At 45.1% G+C, this 16,622-nt stretch overlaps 1 protein-coding gene across 2 annotated transcripts in view; it reads left to right on the top strand.

Moving 5' to 3' along the window:
* txndc11 (thioredoxin domain containing 11) overlaps positions 1 to 16,622 on the top strand; it is a 98,365-nt gene that overhangs the window by 25,689 nt on the left and 56,054 nt on the right. The window contains exon 4 of one of the 2 annotated variants that reach the window (XM_038819673.1): positions 4,817 to 4,946. In XM_038819673.1, the coding sequence (XP_038675601.1) occupies positions 4,817 to 4,946 (130 nt within the window). Of the gene's footprint in view, positions 1 to 4,814; positions 4,947 to 16,622 lie in introns of those variants that run through there. The other variant, XM_038819674.1, reaches the window with a different exon arrangement.

Genomic DNA, 16,622 nt, shown 5'->3' with positions numbered 1-16,622 from the left:
TGTGCTGGAGGGGTTCAGATTGAGGGTCTTTCCTGAATGCTCTTCCCGTTTATAGCCTTTAACCCCTCTAAATGGTCTGTCAGTAGGGGCAGCACGGTGGTGCAGTGGTTAGCGCTGCTGCCCCATGGCGCCGAGGACCTAGGTTTGATTCCAGCCTCGGGTCACTGTCTATGTGGAGTTTGCACATTCTCCCCGTGTCTGCTTGGTCTCACCCCAACAACCCAAAGATGTGCAGGCTAGGTGGATTGGCCACACTAACTTGCCTCTTTTTAAAAATAAAAATAAATCAGCAAAACCGAGCTACCGCGAAAGTCTTGGCAATGCAGGGCAATAAACAACATTTTTGGGCATATCCAAAATTTGACGGTTATGAAATGGAAGGTGCAGCAGTATTAACACCGAGACAATTTATCATCAAAAACTGAAACATTTGCCTTTAAGACCGTTAAGTGTGATCCTAAGCACGTACACTGTAGAAGTTGTACCATTCTAAGGATACATTATGGTGAAGATAGAAGCAAATGGGCAGACAATGAAGTTGCCTCTTCACGTTTTCTGTGGAAACGTTCCTGCTCTATTTTGGCAGAGCATGGTTGACTAAGATTAGGCTTAACTGGGAAACAGTCAATCAATTAGTGGATTCAAAGAGCAACGTGTAGCAACTTCTGAAGAAGTATGAGAAGGTGTTCAAAGATTCACTAGGCTGTCTATGACTGGAGTTGAGTTATACTGAAAAATCAAGCCACACAGAACACCCAAATGTCTCAAAGCTGGAACCATGCCATAACACCATCAAGCCTAAAGTTGAAGAAGAACTAGACAGATTAGTAATGATCGGAGTCATCAAACCTGTTGCTACAAGTGATTGAGCAACACCAATTATTCCTGTGTTAAAACGGGATGGCGCAGTGAGAATTTGTAAAGATTTTAAAACTGCTATTAACCCAGTTTTGTGCGTTTTCAAAGATCCATCAATCAGATTCGAAGTGGGTTGAATGGAGTGCAATGTTATTGCACTCAAACCTAGTCTCGGCATGTGGCTCAGTGGTTAACACTGGGACTGCGGCGCTGAGGACCCAGGTTCGAATCCCGGCCCTGGGTCACTGTCCGTGTGGAGTTTGCACATTCTCCCCATGTCTGCGTGGGTCTCAACCCCACAACCCAAAGATATGCAGGTTAGGATGGCCACGCTAAAACAATTGCTCCTTAATTGGAGAAAAAGTAATTGAGTAACATGATTGAAGCCTTTACAGACTTTGCTATGTGTCACACAGGCATGGCACTGGCCAGAAGAATGTGAGAATACGGTGAAGTGAAAGAAGCTTTACTGAAGTCAGAGCTGTTTGTTCATTATAGTCCAAAAATCAAGTTGCGATTAACTTGCATATTTCACCCTATGGTGTTTCACACATTGTCCTTCAGAAGAGGAACGACCAATAGCATTTGCTCCCCCCCTTACCAGCGCAGAAATGAATTATGCTCACCTAGAAAAAGAAACTTTGTGCATACCTTTCAGCGTAAAAAGGTTCCTTTTATGGGTGTCATTTTACCCTTTTGACGGATCATCGTCCCTTGACTACAATCTTTGGGCCATTGAAAGGTATACCTTCTTTAGTAGCTAGTAGGTTGCAAAGATGGTCATTGGTATTGTCGTTGTATAACTATGATATCCATTATCGCAAATCAGAGCAGCATGCAAATGCTGATGCTTTATCACGATTGCCGTTGCTAGTCAAGCATGACCCAGAAGAAAATGTCAATATTTTGTATTTCCTGCTTGTGGATAGTACATGTAACTCCATCTCAAGTTCAAAGATATATAAGAACTTGTCTAGTGATGGGATGCTGATGTATTTGGTCCAGAAAGAACACTGTTGGACTGAAGAAAAATCCAGACCTCAAGCCCTACATCACATGAAGACTTGAGTTGACAGAACAGAATGGAGATCCATTATGGGAAATCTGTGTGATTATTCCTCCGTGCTTACATAGTAGAGTCCGTGACCAGCTGCATAAGGGACATCCTGGTATGTGCTACCCAGGTGTGGTAAGGATGAAGGATTTGGCACACAGTTATTTTTGGTGGCCAGATCAGATACTCAAATTGAAGGGAAAATTGAGAAATACCAATATTGTGCAAACCTAAGGGCATTCTACCATTACATTCGTGGGAAGGCTGACCAGCCATGACGGAGAATACACGTCGATTATGCTGGTCCACTGGTGGGACACATGTTCTTACTGATTTAATGATTGCACATTCAAATTGGCCAGAAGTTGCAATAATGAAGTCAACAATGACCGAGCAGACCATTGGAAAACTAGACAAAATATGCTCAAGGTTTGGAACACCGGAGTATATTGTCAGTGATAGTGGTACGTGGTTTACTTCGAAGGAATTTGAGGACTCTGTGAAAGGGAACAGTATACACTATGTCAAGTCAGCTCCATGTCATCCAGCAACAGTGGTTAGCACTGCTGCCTCAAGGCAGTGACCCAGGCTCAATTCCGTCCTTGGATGGATGACTGTTGTGGAGTTTGTACATTCTCCTCGATCTGCGTGGGTTTCCTCCGGGTTCTCCGGTTTCCTCCACCAATCCAAAGATGTGCAGGTTAGGTGGGTTGGCCATTCTAAATTGGGGCTGGTTTAGCTCACTGAGCTAAATCGCTGGCTTTTAAAGCAGACCAAGGCAGGCCAGCACGGTTCAATTCCCGTACCAGCCTCCCCGAACAGGCGCCGGAATGTGGCGACTAGGGGCTTTTCACAGTAACTTCATTGAAGCGTACAATAAGCGATTTTCTTTTTTTTTTCATTTCATTAAATTGCCCCTTTCTGTACAAAGATGTGCAGGTTAGATCGGGTTCTGGGATTAGAGCGGGGGAGTGGGCCTGGGTAGGGTACCTTTCAGAAGGTGTGTGCAGACCTGATGGGCCAAATGACCTCCTGTACAGTAGGGATTATATGGATTGGCTGAACGTTTTGTGGCAATTATAAAGCATTCTGTCAAAGTATCGAAGGACCAGGGAACATTATCAATAAGAGTAAACAAATTTCTAATATATTATCGGAACACTGTATATGCTACCACATAAAGTTCGTTGGCAATGCTGTTATTTTGAGAGAAAACTACAAACACGATTTGATTTGTTAATGCCACCTGATACTTCAGACATTGTCAAACAACAACAATAAGCACAGATTGCTCGGAGGGAGAAAATCTCTAAAAGTGAGTATTCAAGCTGGGCGAGAGAGTGTTAGCTCGGAGTTACACCAGGAGTTAGGGGCTGGTTTAGCACACTGGGCTAAATCACTGGCTTTTAAAGCAGACCAAGCAGGCCAGCAGCACGGTTCAATTCCCCTACCAACCTCCCCGAACAGGCGCCGGAATGTGGCGACTAGGGGGCTTTTCACAGTAACTTCATTGAAGCCTACTTGTGACAATAAGCGATTTTCATTTCATTTTTCATTCACCACCACAACGAGAATTAGGTACCAGCTATGACCTTTGCAAAGACAGGTCCAATATCATAAACCATACTGACGAATGATTTTTGCCGATGTCATACTTCCTGTATGAAGTGAGTTTGCAGGAACTTCTCATGAGGTTTTACCTTTAGAAGATCTAGAGAACTATACTTTGGAACAGAGACCGTGATGAGTTCAGATTCTGAAGATTTTTCAATGCTTATAGTGACAGATCCTGAAATGTGACAAGTACCATCTCCAGAAAGGAAGGACACCTTGGAGGTTGCAAGTAGCCAAGATCGAGAACGCTGAATTCTGTCAAATAGACGTCCACCACAGAGTCTTACTGAATTGTATATATGTATAGAAATAACGCATATGGGGATCTGTTGTATAGATGTTCATTGTTGCTGTTGTACTAATGAAGTAAAGAGAGAGGGGTGTTATGTATTTGGGAATACATTCCTGCTGGGTCTACGTCATGTGATGTGTAATGACATCAGAGTTTGCGGGTTTTGGGCAAGTCACCACCCTTAATAAACCCCTCATCGTGTTTTACAAGAATCCAGAGTACAGGCGCCTCCATACCTTTCTGCGGCAACAAAGAAATATAATACATACATACATTTGCATACATCCAGAAACCATCAGTTGAAAAATTAGCTGTAATAAAAAGGTTACTAGCAGCTTCTGGTTATTTGAACAAAGTGTAAAATGTGAGTCTGTGATAATATTGAAGAAGGCCTGTTTTATGGTTCTTGCCAGCGGCGACAGTATTAGTGTTTCAGACCAATGGGAGAGAGTTGACCGATTTAAGCTGGCAATTCTACTGAAGCTTCACAAGGACGGTTGGTGTTGGCAAAGGACGTACCTTATTGGTGCAGAAGAAGGTGCTTAAACTTGATATCTAAGGCATGTTATGATGGTCTGAAAATATCTTTATCTGTACAAGTGCCTGACAGCAATGGTGTGTTTCTGAATCATTTGTATTAATATCTTTCAACTTGAGCAGTACATCATACTCCTCCCCACCCCTCAAAAAAAGTACATGTTTAATGAAGAAACTTTATTAGTTTTAGATGATGCACAAGCATTCATTTCAAGGTTTCCCAGAAAGAAGTCCTCCTGTGCAAACATGAGTTTGCTGTTGCTGATCAGTTCTTGCGATTTGAAACGTGGAATTTTGGAAATGTTTTTTAATGTGATGTTTGTGTTGGCCTGGATAGTATGTTAGAAAGTTACCTGTTCCTGATTGTGTTCTGTTAATAATAAATTCTTCAGTGAGGATGGGCTTAAGAACTCCTTAAGATAATCACAATTCATAGAAATTCTTTCTTTTTGTCATGCTAGGTTTGGCCCTATTGAATACAAAGGCCCTCTTACAGCTGCTTACATTCATCATTTCATTCGACGAGTAATGAGTCCACTTCAATACATTGCAACTCATTCTATCTTGCTGGACTTTCTATCACATTATGAGGTAGGTACTTTAAACCTAGTTTTTAGTGTTAAGATATCAATAAGCAACGTTGTTTCTGTAAATGTGCTAAAAAGGGTGTGTACATTTCTTCAGCTGACACTCGGGCGCTGTCGGCAATGTGAAATCACGTGGACACTGGACTAGAAGCTCCAGAGTAATGCTCTGGGGATGTGGGTTCAAATCCCACCATGGCAGCTGGTGGAATTTGAAATTCAATTGGATTATTTAAAACCAATCTGGAACATAAAGCTAGTATCAGTAAAGGACCATGAAACTGTCATTGATTTGATGTAAAAACCCATTTGGTTCACTGATGTTCTTTTGGGAAAGGAAAACTGTTGCCCTTACTGGACTGGCCTACATGTGACTCCAGGTCCATCGCAATGTGGTTGACTTTTGTACTGTTCCCAGGCAGTTAAAGATAGGTAACAAATACAGGCCTCGCCAGTAATGCTCACAACTCATGAAAGGTTAAAGGACGTTGGGCGGTATGCTGGGGCAGTGGTTAGCACTGCTGCCTCACGGCGCCGAGGACCCGGGTTCGATCCCGGCCCCGGGTCACTGTCCGTGTGGAGTTTACACATTCTTCCCGTGTCTGCGTGGGTCTAACCCTCACAATCCAAAAAATGTGCAGGGTGGGTGGATTGGTCACGCTAAATTGACCTTTAATTGGAAAAGAAAGAATTGGGTCATTTAAACTTGAAAAACTTAAATGACATTAACCACAGTGATTGCACTTCAAAAATCAAATTGAGATCTCCTGATTTTTATGATTTGGTTCCATTAAGTTTTTTTTCTCTCCCATACTGGCCAAGATAGATATATTTTTCGGACTTTTCTTATTGTTTACAGAAACAATGACTTCATTTTAATCTGCATCTTTTAACATTTGTGTATAGATGTTTTCCACCATGCTGTTTATCTTAGTTAGGTGGAATCATTGGGGATATTACGAATAAGCAAATATTACTTGAAGGAAAGATTTTACACAAATTAATGAGAGTTTTTTAAAAATCGCAGCACAGCGTTCTGTGATAGATTTGCATTCTTCAAGAGCCAAAAATTTAAAGGGAGAGAAAGTGACCTCTTATTACTTATGTAATTTGATCTTGCGGCAATAGTGTCAGGTTATCTGGAGTTTGCACAATACCGCAGCTCTCAACAGTATTAAGGGCGGCTCTTAAATGGCTGTTTCTACTTTGTAAATACAAGTTTCAGTGTGGTTTACATTTGAAATTTGATACGGTGTGCTCTTAAATAAATAACTTGACATTTGTTACAGCACTTTCCGCAAACTCAGATCTCTGTTTTATGAGTAGGGACATATTTTGAAGTTTAGTCAGGGTTGTAATGTAGGATAGCACACAGCAAGATTCAACCATCAACAATGAAATAAATGGTCAGAACATTTGATTATTTTTGTGTGTCTGTTGCTGAGGACACCAGGGGCGTGATCTACCCGAACGGCGACAGAGCCCCATAGCACCAGATTAGCCGGGTGTTTCCCGTCACTCGGAGTGCTGAGAAACACCCCGCTACTTAATGCCCATCCGGGTAGATCGGGGGCCTCAGCGGGGAACTTCCTGACGAGGCCGCACTTGGGCCCCGTTGTGCAGCGAGAACTCCTCAGTGCATTCCAGCCATACATGGCATCCTGATCTCTCTACCCCCACCTGAGCAGAGCCCCCCCCCCCCCCGGGGCCGGATCACCACTGCGCAAAAAATGCCAGCCTGGCACCGTGGCAGTGTCAGGGTAGCACCCTGCCCAGAGGGCATGCAGCTGGGGGCCTCCAAACCTCTGGGAGACCCCAACGAGTGTCGTTCCGTCTGGTCCCCATTTGTGGAGACCAGCACTGAATGACGCTCGCATGAGGTCTCCAAGGCAAGGGAGTTAGATCCCACGCCTTGGATAGATCTCGGGAACGCATATTAAAGACTAGTTGGCTCGCTCTAATATGCAGATTTGCCATAAAGTGATGCAGCCCACAAAAGGAGGGATTCACATTGCAACGCCTCACAAGATCATGTTAGATCTTCCAAGGCATGGCGAGCCAGGTACATCCCGGAAGTGAGATCTCCTGGCATCTACCAGTTGCGTTGCGCAACGCAATGTGACCGGTAGATCCCGCCCCAGATTAACATCTATTGCAGTGTTAATGTAAGCTAACTTGTGACAATGAATATTAAAAAGTACTTTGAAATAGTGCTTGTGGAATCTTTTATTTTGGGACCACTGGAGAGGGAACTGAGACCCTGTCTGCTTGCTCAAACGGGTGTAAAGGTTTCTATGTCTGTTTTTGAAGGAGAAGGGATTCTCCTGATATCCTGGCCAACATTCCTCCCTCATTCAGCACCATCAAAATACTACTTGATAGGTTGTTTGTCTTGCTGGCTGTTGTGGCATCTTGGTGTGCAAAAATAGGCAAATTTGTGTGCAGAGCAACAATGTAACTCACTAAATGCGCAGCAATTTGTCCTGAAGATGTGATGAGTTACTATAAAAATCAGATGTACCTTTTGCATGCAGTGGTATCCATCTTATTCAGCAAGTAATTTTGAAGATGTCAAGTGTTACTTTTCTACGTACCAGGCTTGCCTCTGCTACTTTTAGTGGGTGATTTTCTCACAATTCTACAATTGCCTTTTCATTTTGTAGCACGATTGTGGGATTTTTCTTTTCAAGACCTCAAAGGACTGACTGTTAATTAGACATTAGGTTCCTGGGTTCCTCTGCATATTCCAGGTTATAATGGACACTGTTGTATAGGGTAAAAGCAATTTACTGCGGATGCTGGAGTCTGAAACAAAAACAGAAAATACTGGATAATATCAGCAGGTCTGACAGAATCTGTGGAGAGAGAGGTTGCATATGGTGATAGGCTGTGATTACAGACCTTTTTACTAATGGTATCGCCTGTTGAAAGGATCCTGCGTTCAATGTTTTGATGAATGGATTTTAAAAAAAATTTGTAGACCTAGATATCGGTCTGTAAAACTGGTACTTAAATAGTGGCACTTTTCGCTAAAGTGTGCACATAATTTAGAATAATTTTGCCGTGACTGTCATTGCTGCAGATGTGATTCTAAGTTTCCCTGTTGACCACAAGGGGGAGGTCAACCATCAAAACATTAATACTGCACCAAGATAAAACAAGATAAGTCGTCAAGTTGTATAGTTAACTATACTGGAGCTGTGTTTTTTTCCTGAATGAAATGTCATCATAAGTTCATTGATAATAAATTTAAAGCACCCAGTTTTTTTTTCAATTAAGGGGCAATTTAGCATGGCCAATTCACCTACCCTGCACATCTTTGGGTTAAAGGGGTGAGACTCATGCAGACACAGGGAGAATGTGCAAACTCCACACGGACAGTGACCCTGGGCCAGGATTGAACCCAATCCTCGGCGCCATGAGGCAGCAGTGCTAACCACTGTGCCACCTTAAAATGACTGAATTGGCACTCTATGCAGATGACCTGCTCCTCTATGTCTCAAAGCCACAGGAGGGACTGAAGGCAATACGGCAAATACTGAAAGAGTTCGGAACTTTCTTGGGCTACAAACTTAACCTGGGCAAAAGCTAGACATTCCCAGTGAACCCAAAAGGGGGAGGGTCAGAGCTGAATGGGCTCCCGTTCGAAAGAGCCCAGAACAGATTCCGTTACCTGGGGCTCCAAATAGCCAGAGACTGGACAGATATCCACAAGAGGAACCTGACCAGCCTGGTGGAGGAAGTAAGAAAAGACCTTCAACGGTGGGGCTCACTCCCACTCTCCCTGGCAGGAAGAGTGCAGACGATCAAGATGAACGCACTGCCAAGGTTCCTCTTCCTGTTTAGATCCATCCCGATCTTCATCCTCAAGTCCTTTTTCTAAAACGTAGACAGTCAGTAGACAGTAGACATGGCGTTTGTGTTGGGGGGTAAGAACCCGAGAATTCCCAAACCGACACTGCAAAGAGGGAAAGTCAGAGGGAGCCAGGCTCTACCGAACCTACAATACTACACTGGGCAGCAACGGCAGAAAAAGTATGGGGAAGGGTACAAGAACATGACACAGATTGGGTACAAATGGAGGAGGCATCCTGTAAAGGAACCACTCTCTTGGCCCTGGCCACAGAAGCACTCCCATCATCCTCAACAAGGTACACAATGAGCCCAGTGATAGTGGCCACGCTAAGAACGTGGACCCAGTTGAGACAGCACTTCGGGATAACGAAAATGTCCCCTATGACCCCTATCTGCGGCAATCACAGATTCCCATGCTAGATACCACCTTCAAAATATGGAGGTGGGACGGGGGCACACTGACGGTCAGGGACTTTTACATAGGGCGCAGACTGGCGACATTAAACGAACTGACGAGGAAGTGGAAACTAGCAAAAGGACAGGAATTGAGACACCTCCAAATAAAGCACTTCCTCCGCAAAGAGATAGTAGGGTACCCCGGGGCCCCCAGGTACTAGAGGACCTGATTGGCACAGGCAGCTAGAAGGGGGGGCTATGTGGGAAAATATACGGGCAGCTACTGGACAGAGCCCGAACACCACTGGACGGGGCCAGACAAAAATGGGAGAGCGAACTGGAAACAGCGGTAGGATGGGGACTCTTCAGCGAAGCACTGAGCAGGGTGAGCCCCACATCCTCCTCCGCAAGGCTAAGCCTAATGCAGCTCAAAGTGGTGCACAGAACACACCTGACCAGAACCCAAAGGAGCAGGTTCTTCCTGGAGGTGGAGGACAAATGTGAACGGTGCCAAAGAGGCCCGGCCAACCATACCCACATGTTCTGGGCTTGCCCCAAGCTTGTTGGCTTCTGGACAGCCTTCTCTGAGGCAATGTCCAAGGTTGTGGGGGTGAGGGTGAAGCCACACCCAATAGTGGGGTATCGGAGCAGCCAGAGCTACACATGGGGTAGGGGGCTAACGCCCTTGCTTTTGCTTCCCTAATCGCACGCCGGAGAATCCTGCTCGGCTGCCGATCGGCAGCACCACCCAAAGCTGCAGACTGGCTCGCTGACCTCTCGGAATTTCTCCACCTGGAGAAGATGACGTACGCCATCCGAGGGTCAGAGGAAGGTTTCCTGGATACTTGGGGGCAGTTCGTCGGCCTGTTCCAAAACCTGTTCGAGGCCAGCAACAAGGAGTAAGCCAGGGGGGAAAAAGGATGAAGAACCAAATGGGGAAATCACAAGAGAAGAGGATGGGTGCTGAAACTAATGGGGGGGGGGGGGGGGGGGGGGGGGGGGGGGGGGGGATCATAGACCGATCCAGAGGGCAGCAAAATGTACATACAGTTAGACAAATAAAGGACAAAACAAACCTCTCTGTAAAATAAAGCAAATTAGTGCAGGCAAGAAAAATGTAATGTATATAAGCAACAACTGTTTATAAATATGAGAAAAGCCAATAAAAAGATTTTCCCCAAAAAATGGCTGAATTGGTTATACGATTTGAATTTGGTGCCTATTAGTGACTCAAACATTGGGACATTGGTGTTCGCAGGCATGGATCATTGGAGATAGCAGGATAAATTGAGGGCAACTAGCAAAGCAAGGAGCCCTGGCCTTCTTAATAAAGTATTGTGTACTGTACCAAGGAGGTTTTGCTAAACCTTGCTAAAATTCTGGTTAGGCCACACTGTGAGCATTATGTCACCACATTTTGGAAAGGATGAAAAGGTCCTTGAGAGGGTGCAGAGGGGATTTACTGGCATGGTTCCAAGAAAGAGGAATTTTATCCACAGGGTTAGGTCGGAGAAGCTGGGGTTGGTCTCCCTTGAACAAAGGAGATTCAAGCAAGATTTGATAAATGTGCACAAGATTGTGACTGGTTTGAATCATGTGTATGAGATTATGACTGGCTTAGAGAAGGTTAATTAAGAAGGGCTGTTCCAAATGGGCTGATCGTACGTGGATTAAGGAGACACTGGTTTAAGGTTCTGGGCAAGAGGTACAGTGGGGAACTTAAAGCAGCTACTGGAAAATGTCCTGGGACACTCTGCCTACGAGGTTGGTGGAAGTGGAGGCAATCAATGATTTGAACAAAAATTAGATGAGCACTTGGGAAAATAAACATGCAGAGCTATGAGAATAGAGCATTGGAATGAGATTGACTGGATTGCTCTACAGTGAACTAGTATGGTCTCAGTGGGCCAAATGGCCTCCACCTGTGCTGTAATGCATCAATCTAAATGTGTTACAAACAAAAATACAGTAGCTGTTTCTGCATGAGACGTCAGTGTTAATAGTCTGAAAGATGTTACTGCTGGGATAATGAGCTTTCCGGACTAGGTAGAGCTGAAGTTAAGCTCCATAAGATGGCAGGACAGGTTTTTCACATCTGTCCTGTAACTTTATTATCGAGGAGGATTTACTCCGTATTAAACTGAGGATCAAACCATAAAGGAAATGAACCCAAGCTATGAAAACCTTGATTTCTTTACCTCACCACCACTGACCATTTTCCCTAACTGCATGTTTGTTGCGAGCATCTCCTCTGGAAGCATTTAGCTGCTTTTACGTTGGTCTTTCTGGGCGCCTGCTGTTATTTGTTTTGCTATTAAATCTATTTTGCATAGTCGGCAGTAAACTAAGTTCACCTATAACGGGAAGCTGATTTAACAGCGTAAGTGCCAAGAGACTTTTATATGTTTGCTGGATTACAGAATCTGAATTTAAGGGCGCGATCTAACAAAATTGGACAGGGGCCCATGACGAGCGTGTTTAACCTGATGCTTCCCAGCGCGTGCTGCGCTGAGAATCACTACGCTATCTATCCGGACTGTGTTTCAATTTGGGGTCTCCGTGGGGAACGCCCCGCCGAGGCCACACTTAGTCTCGTTTCCTGCACCGAGCAGCTCCCCTCGCCAGAACTTCTCGGAGCAGGAAGAGATCTGGATGCCATTTTTAAATGGCAACCCAATTTCTCGACCCCAAAGCCCCAACTCACCAATAAGGGGTCCTCGGTCCCGTCCCCCCCACACCACACCTCACATGCACAGGGCACTCCTGGGCTTGATCCCCGTGTGGGAAAAATACCAACCTGCCATTCTGGCAGTGCCCCTGTTAACTGGCAGTGCCACCAGGGTGCCAGGCTAGCAATGCGAGGGTGCCGCCCTGTCCAGAGAGCAAGCACCTGGGAGCCTCCGATCCCCTATGAGACCCCCACAAGTGCCATTCTGTCTGGTCCCCGTGTGAGGGTACCAGCCCTGAACAGCAGTCTCCAAGGCAAAGGGGTTAGATCCTATGGCCTTGTTAGATCTGACGAGTGCATATTATAATGAGACTAGCTGTCTCACTCTCATATGCACATTTTCCAGGCAGTAATCCAGCCCAAAATGGGCGGGATTCAGACCACGACGTCTTGGGAGATTGCGCTAGATCTCACGAGGCGTGGCGAACCGGATCGATCCCGGAAGAGGGATCTACCGGCTGCATTGCGCCGCCTTTCGGGAAAACACGGCTAGTAGATCATGTCCAAAATAAAATACAAAAGCAATTTCTTGATAATTTTTCCGAAGGTCGCGGACACCACCTTTTCCTTTTATCCAAAGACTTTCACCAACACTTGTGCGGACCCCTAGGGGCAGGACTGCCACTGACTTCTAGAGTTTATATGAAATGCAGTGGTATAAATTGAAGAGGTTATTAAGGGTCTATAGCAGGGGTGGGCATGCGGCCCGCCAAAGGTCTTTATGTGGCCCACCAAATCATAAAAAAAAAAAAAATTTTTTTAAACATTTTTTTTAATTTTAAATTTTTTTTTAAGGTTAATGGGGGGGGGCTGTTGGGTTACTTACTGGTATAGGGTGGATACGTTGACTTGAGTAGGGTGATCATTGCTCGGCACAACGCCGAGGGCCGAAGGGCCTGTTCTATGCTGTACTGTTCTATATGAGGCGCCCAGAATCATAACCGGGTGAAGTAATTATTTTACTTAATATACTATGCGGCCCTTTAAAATTGTGAATTTCTGAATGTGGCCCTTGCACGGAAAAGTTTGCCCACCCCTGGTCTATAGGGTTAGATTAAGATTGGCAGAAGTATATGTTGTTTGAAATTCGGGTAAATGAATTGCTCCATTTGTGAATGTTTCTTGGGAGAAAGTTAAAATAAAGAGAACACTTAATTCGCAATTGAAAATGTTCTTGGAATGCATTGTTCCAACAGTACATGATATTGATCGCAACTCTTTTGTGTCCTTATTTTATACGTTTCAGTTAGTCTCGCCATGACTGCTTCCAGGGTTTCCCCAATCACCGTTTATAACCAGCAGTCACCAACTTCAAAAATAACAATCTGCACCCTCCATTGAAAATGGAAGATGTCACCTTGCTCTGTTATTACTGTGAAATCTTGGTGACAAAAACAGCTACACTGTGGGCGTGTGAAATGTCATAATCACTTTTGTGCTTTGCAAACATTCCAGTGAGAATACCTCAACAAGTGTTTTGTGTGACTTCAAATCTGGGTAACTGAGATTGCTACCCTTTCTTCTTTGCATGCCATTCCACTGGCAAGTGTTAATTAATCTGCTCTGTTGTTGGTCTGAGCAGCTAAAGCTAACTTGTGACCTAATTTAGTAGGAATTTAAAAAGGGAAAACTGAGATGGAAGCAGTACTTTAATAACGAGTCTGGCTGGAGAGACGGCAGTGTTTCACTGAAATTTAGGTAGAGAATATATAAACTTCAACTCAATTTAGCGTTTATCACAAGAATGTCAGCACAGGAAGGGCACAGAAAGAAGTCTTACAACATCGGCAGCACGTTAGCATAGTGGTTAGCACAATTGCTTCACAGCTCCAAGGTCCCAGGTTTAATACCCAGCTGGGTCAATGTCTGTGCGGAGTCTACACGTCCTCCCCGTGTGTGCGTGGGTTTCCTCCGGGAGCTCTGGTTTCCTCCCACAGCCCAAAGATGTGCGGGTTAGGTGGATTGGCCATGCAAAATTGCCCTTGGTGTCCAAAAAGGCTAAGTGGGGGTTGCTGGGTTGCGGTAGATATGTGGGCTTGAGGGGGTTGCTCTTTGTAAGGGCCGGTGCAGACTCAATGGGCCGAATGGCCTCCTGCACTGTAAATTCTATGAAATTCTATGAAATTCTATGAATCAGGTTAAAGTCCAACAAGTTTGTTTCAAATCCTCAGGTGAATGTGCTCTGAAAGCGAGTGATTTGAAACAAACCTGTTGAACTTTAACCTGGTGTTGTAAGACTTCTTACTGTGCTCACCCCAGTCCAACGCCGGCATCTCCACATCATAGCACAGGAAGGGATAGTGATGGGTGGTTCCTGAAGGGTGTGGGAGTTTGAAATAGAGTCATAGAGGTTAACAGCATGGAACAGGCCCTTCGGTCCAACTTGTCCACGTTGCCCAGTTTTTGCAACTAAGCTAGTTCAATTGCTCGCATTTCCCCCATAACTCTCTGTACCCAGCTTTCCCATGTAACTTTTTAAAAGACAAAATTGTACCCGCCTCTACTACTGCCTCTGGCAGCTCATTCCGGACACTCCCCACCCTCTGTGTGAAAAAAGTGCCCCTCTGGACCCTTTTGTATCTCTCCCCTCTCGCCTTAAACCTATACCCTCTAGTTTTAGACTTCCCTACCTTTGGGAAAAGATGTTGACTATCTACCTTATCTATGCCCCTCATTAGTTTATAGACCTCTATAAGGTCGCCCCTAAACCTCCTACTCTCCAGGCAAAAAACGACCCAGTCTATCCAGCCTCTCCTTATAACACAAATCATTAAGTCCCGGTAGCCTCCGAGTAAATCTTTCTGCACTCTTTCTAGTTTAATAATATCCCTTCTGTAATAGGGTAGCCAATCAAAACTTGAACATTTGTGGAAAATGTCCTCAGATGAGAGAGACTCTTGAGCTTTGGATCTCAATTTGAGGTGGAGTGGGAGATGGTCTGACATGTTAGTGATGGGCTGGGGCTTTTGCTACAACAGTTTTGAATGGAATTACCTGGCTGAGAGACGGGAGAGGTGGTGGTAGTGAAGGAGTGGCGACTGTCCGCATGGTAGGGAAAGTGATATGGGGCAGGGGTAAAGCAGAGACATCCTGAGCAATTGGCCAAGTCCCACAGCAGAGCACTGCGTGCTGGGAACCAGAAATAAAAACAAAAATGTTGAAGATACTCCGAAACCCTGGCAGCATCTGTGGAGAAAGACACTTGGTGTCCACAGGTTAGGTGGTGTTACTGGATTACGGGGATAGGGTGGTGGCATGGGCCTAGATAGGGTGCTCTTTCAGAGGGTCATTGCAGACCCGCTGGATCAAATGGCCTCCTTCTGCATTGTAGTGAATCTATGATTGCAAAGATGTTTTGAGTACTGTGTACAGTTCTGGCTATAATGGCCCAAAAAGGATGTCATTGCTATTGCAAGGGTGTAGAAAAGACAAACTGAATGTTTGAAGGATTGGATTAAATAATTGCAAAAAATGGGTATGTTTTCACTGGAAAGAAATTAGGCAGAAATGTGATACAGTTTCTGATTTTAGGATTCTAAAGATACTAAATAATGAAGACCACAATTAGCCGTTTCATCTTGCCGAGCACAGTAGAACCGTTCTTTGGCAGGTGTTCTGCTGCTCCGTCAACGAGGAGGAGCAATGGGAACAAAAGAGAGCAAAACTTATAAAAGAAAAATGGAAAGGTGGGTGAGAAGGAAGGGATCACAAATCTTTAATCCATTCTTCGTGAAAATTCCACCTGCAGGAAAACATTTCAATGAGCAAATGGTGAACCTGTGAAATGTGTTGCTTAGGGCACGCTGGAAATGGATAGCGTTAACTAGTGATTGGGGACGCAGTACTTGAGTGATTTGGTGTAGCGTGCTTAAGAGGAACGGGTGACTTTGGATCTATTGTAAAAGCTTTCCACCACAGATAATGTCCTCACTTTGTGTTTGGATCTGTTGTAGACTAATTGATTGACTGCCACGATCAGTCAACAATTCCATTATCTTTGCATCAAACAGCAAGCAAAATGATAGAAGCAGGACTAGGTGGGCTGTTTTTTCTTTCATCCAGCAGTTGTTATCTTGCCTCTACGCCAGAAAGGAGGTGTCCTCTTCAAATTGCAGCCTGTTTGGTAAATGTTTAGGGATGGTTGAAAGAGCAGGTGATTGGAAGGAGATCGGAGTATTTTAGGCTTTATCGTGGGACCAGGCAGGGGTGTCCCCTGTCCCCCCTGCTCTTTGCACTGGCGATTGAACCGCTGGCCATGGCGTTGAGGGAGTCAGGGAAGTGGAGGGGTCTGGTGCGGGGTGGGGAGGAGCACCGGGTATCGCTGTATGCGGACGACCTGCTGTTATATGTGGCGGACCCAGAGGGGGGAATGCCGGGGGTGATGGAGCTGTTAGCGGAATTTGGGGGTTTCTCGGGCTATAAGCTGAACTTAGGAAAGAGCGAGGTATTTGTAGTGCACCCGGGAGATCAGGAGGAGGGAATTGGGAGGCTCCCCTTCAGGAGGGCAGTGAAGAGTTTCAGGTACCTGGGGGTGCAGGTGGCCAGGAGTTGGGGGGCTCTTCATAAGCTTAACTTCACCAGACTAGTGGAACAGATGGAGGAGGAATTTAAAAGGTGGGACATGGTGCCGCTATCGCTGGCAGGCAGAGTGCAATCCGTCAAAATGACGGTTCTCCCGAGGTTCTTGTTCCTCTTCCAGTGCTT

The sequence above is a fragment of the Scyliorhinus canicula genome, chromosome 15 (assembly GCF_902713615.1).
Source record: "Scyliorhinus canicula chromosome 15, sScyCan1.1, whole genome shotgun sequence".
Lineage (NCBI taxonomy): Eukaryota > Metazoa > Chordata > Chondrichthyes > Carcharhiniformes > Scyliorhinidae > Scyliorhinus > Scyliorhinus canicula.
The sequence above is the reverse complement of the archived record's forward strand: the minus strand, read 5'-3'. Positions and strand labels throughout refer to the sequence as shown.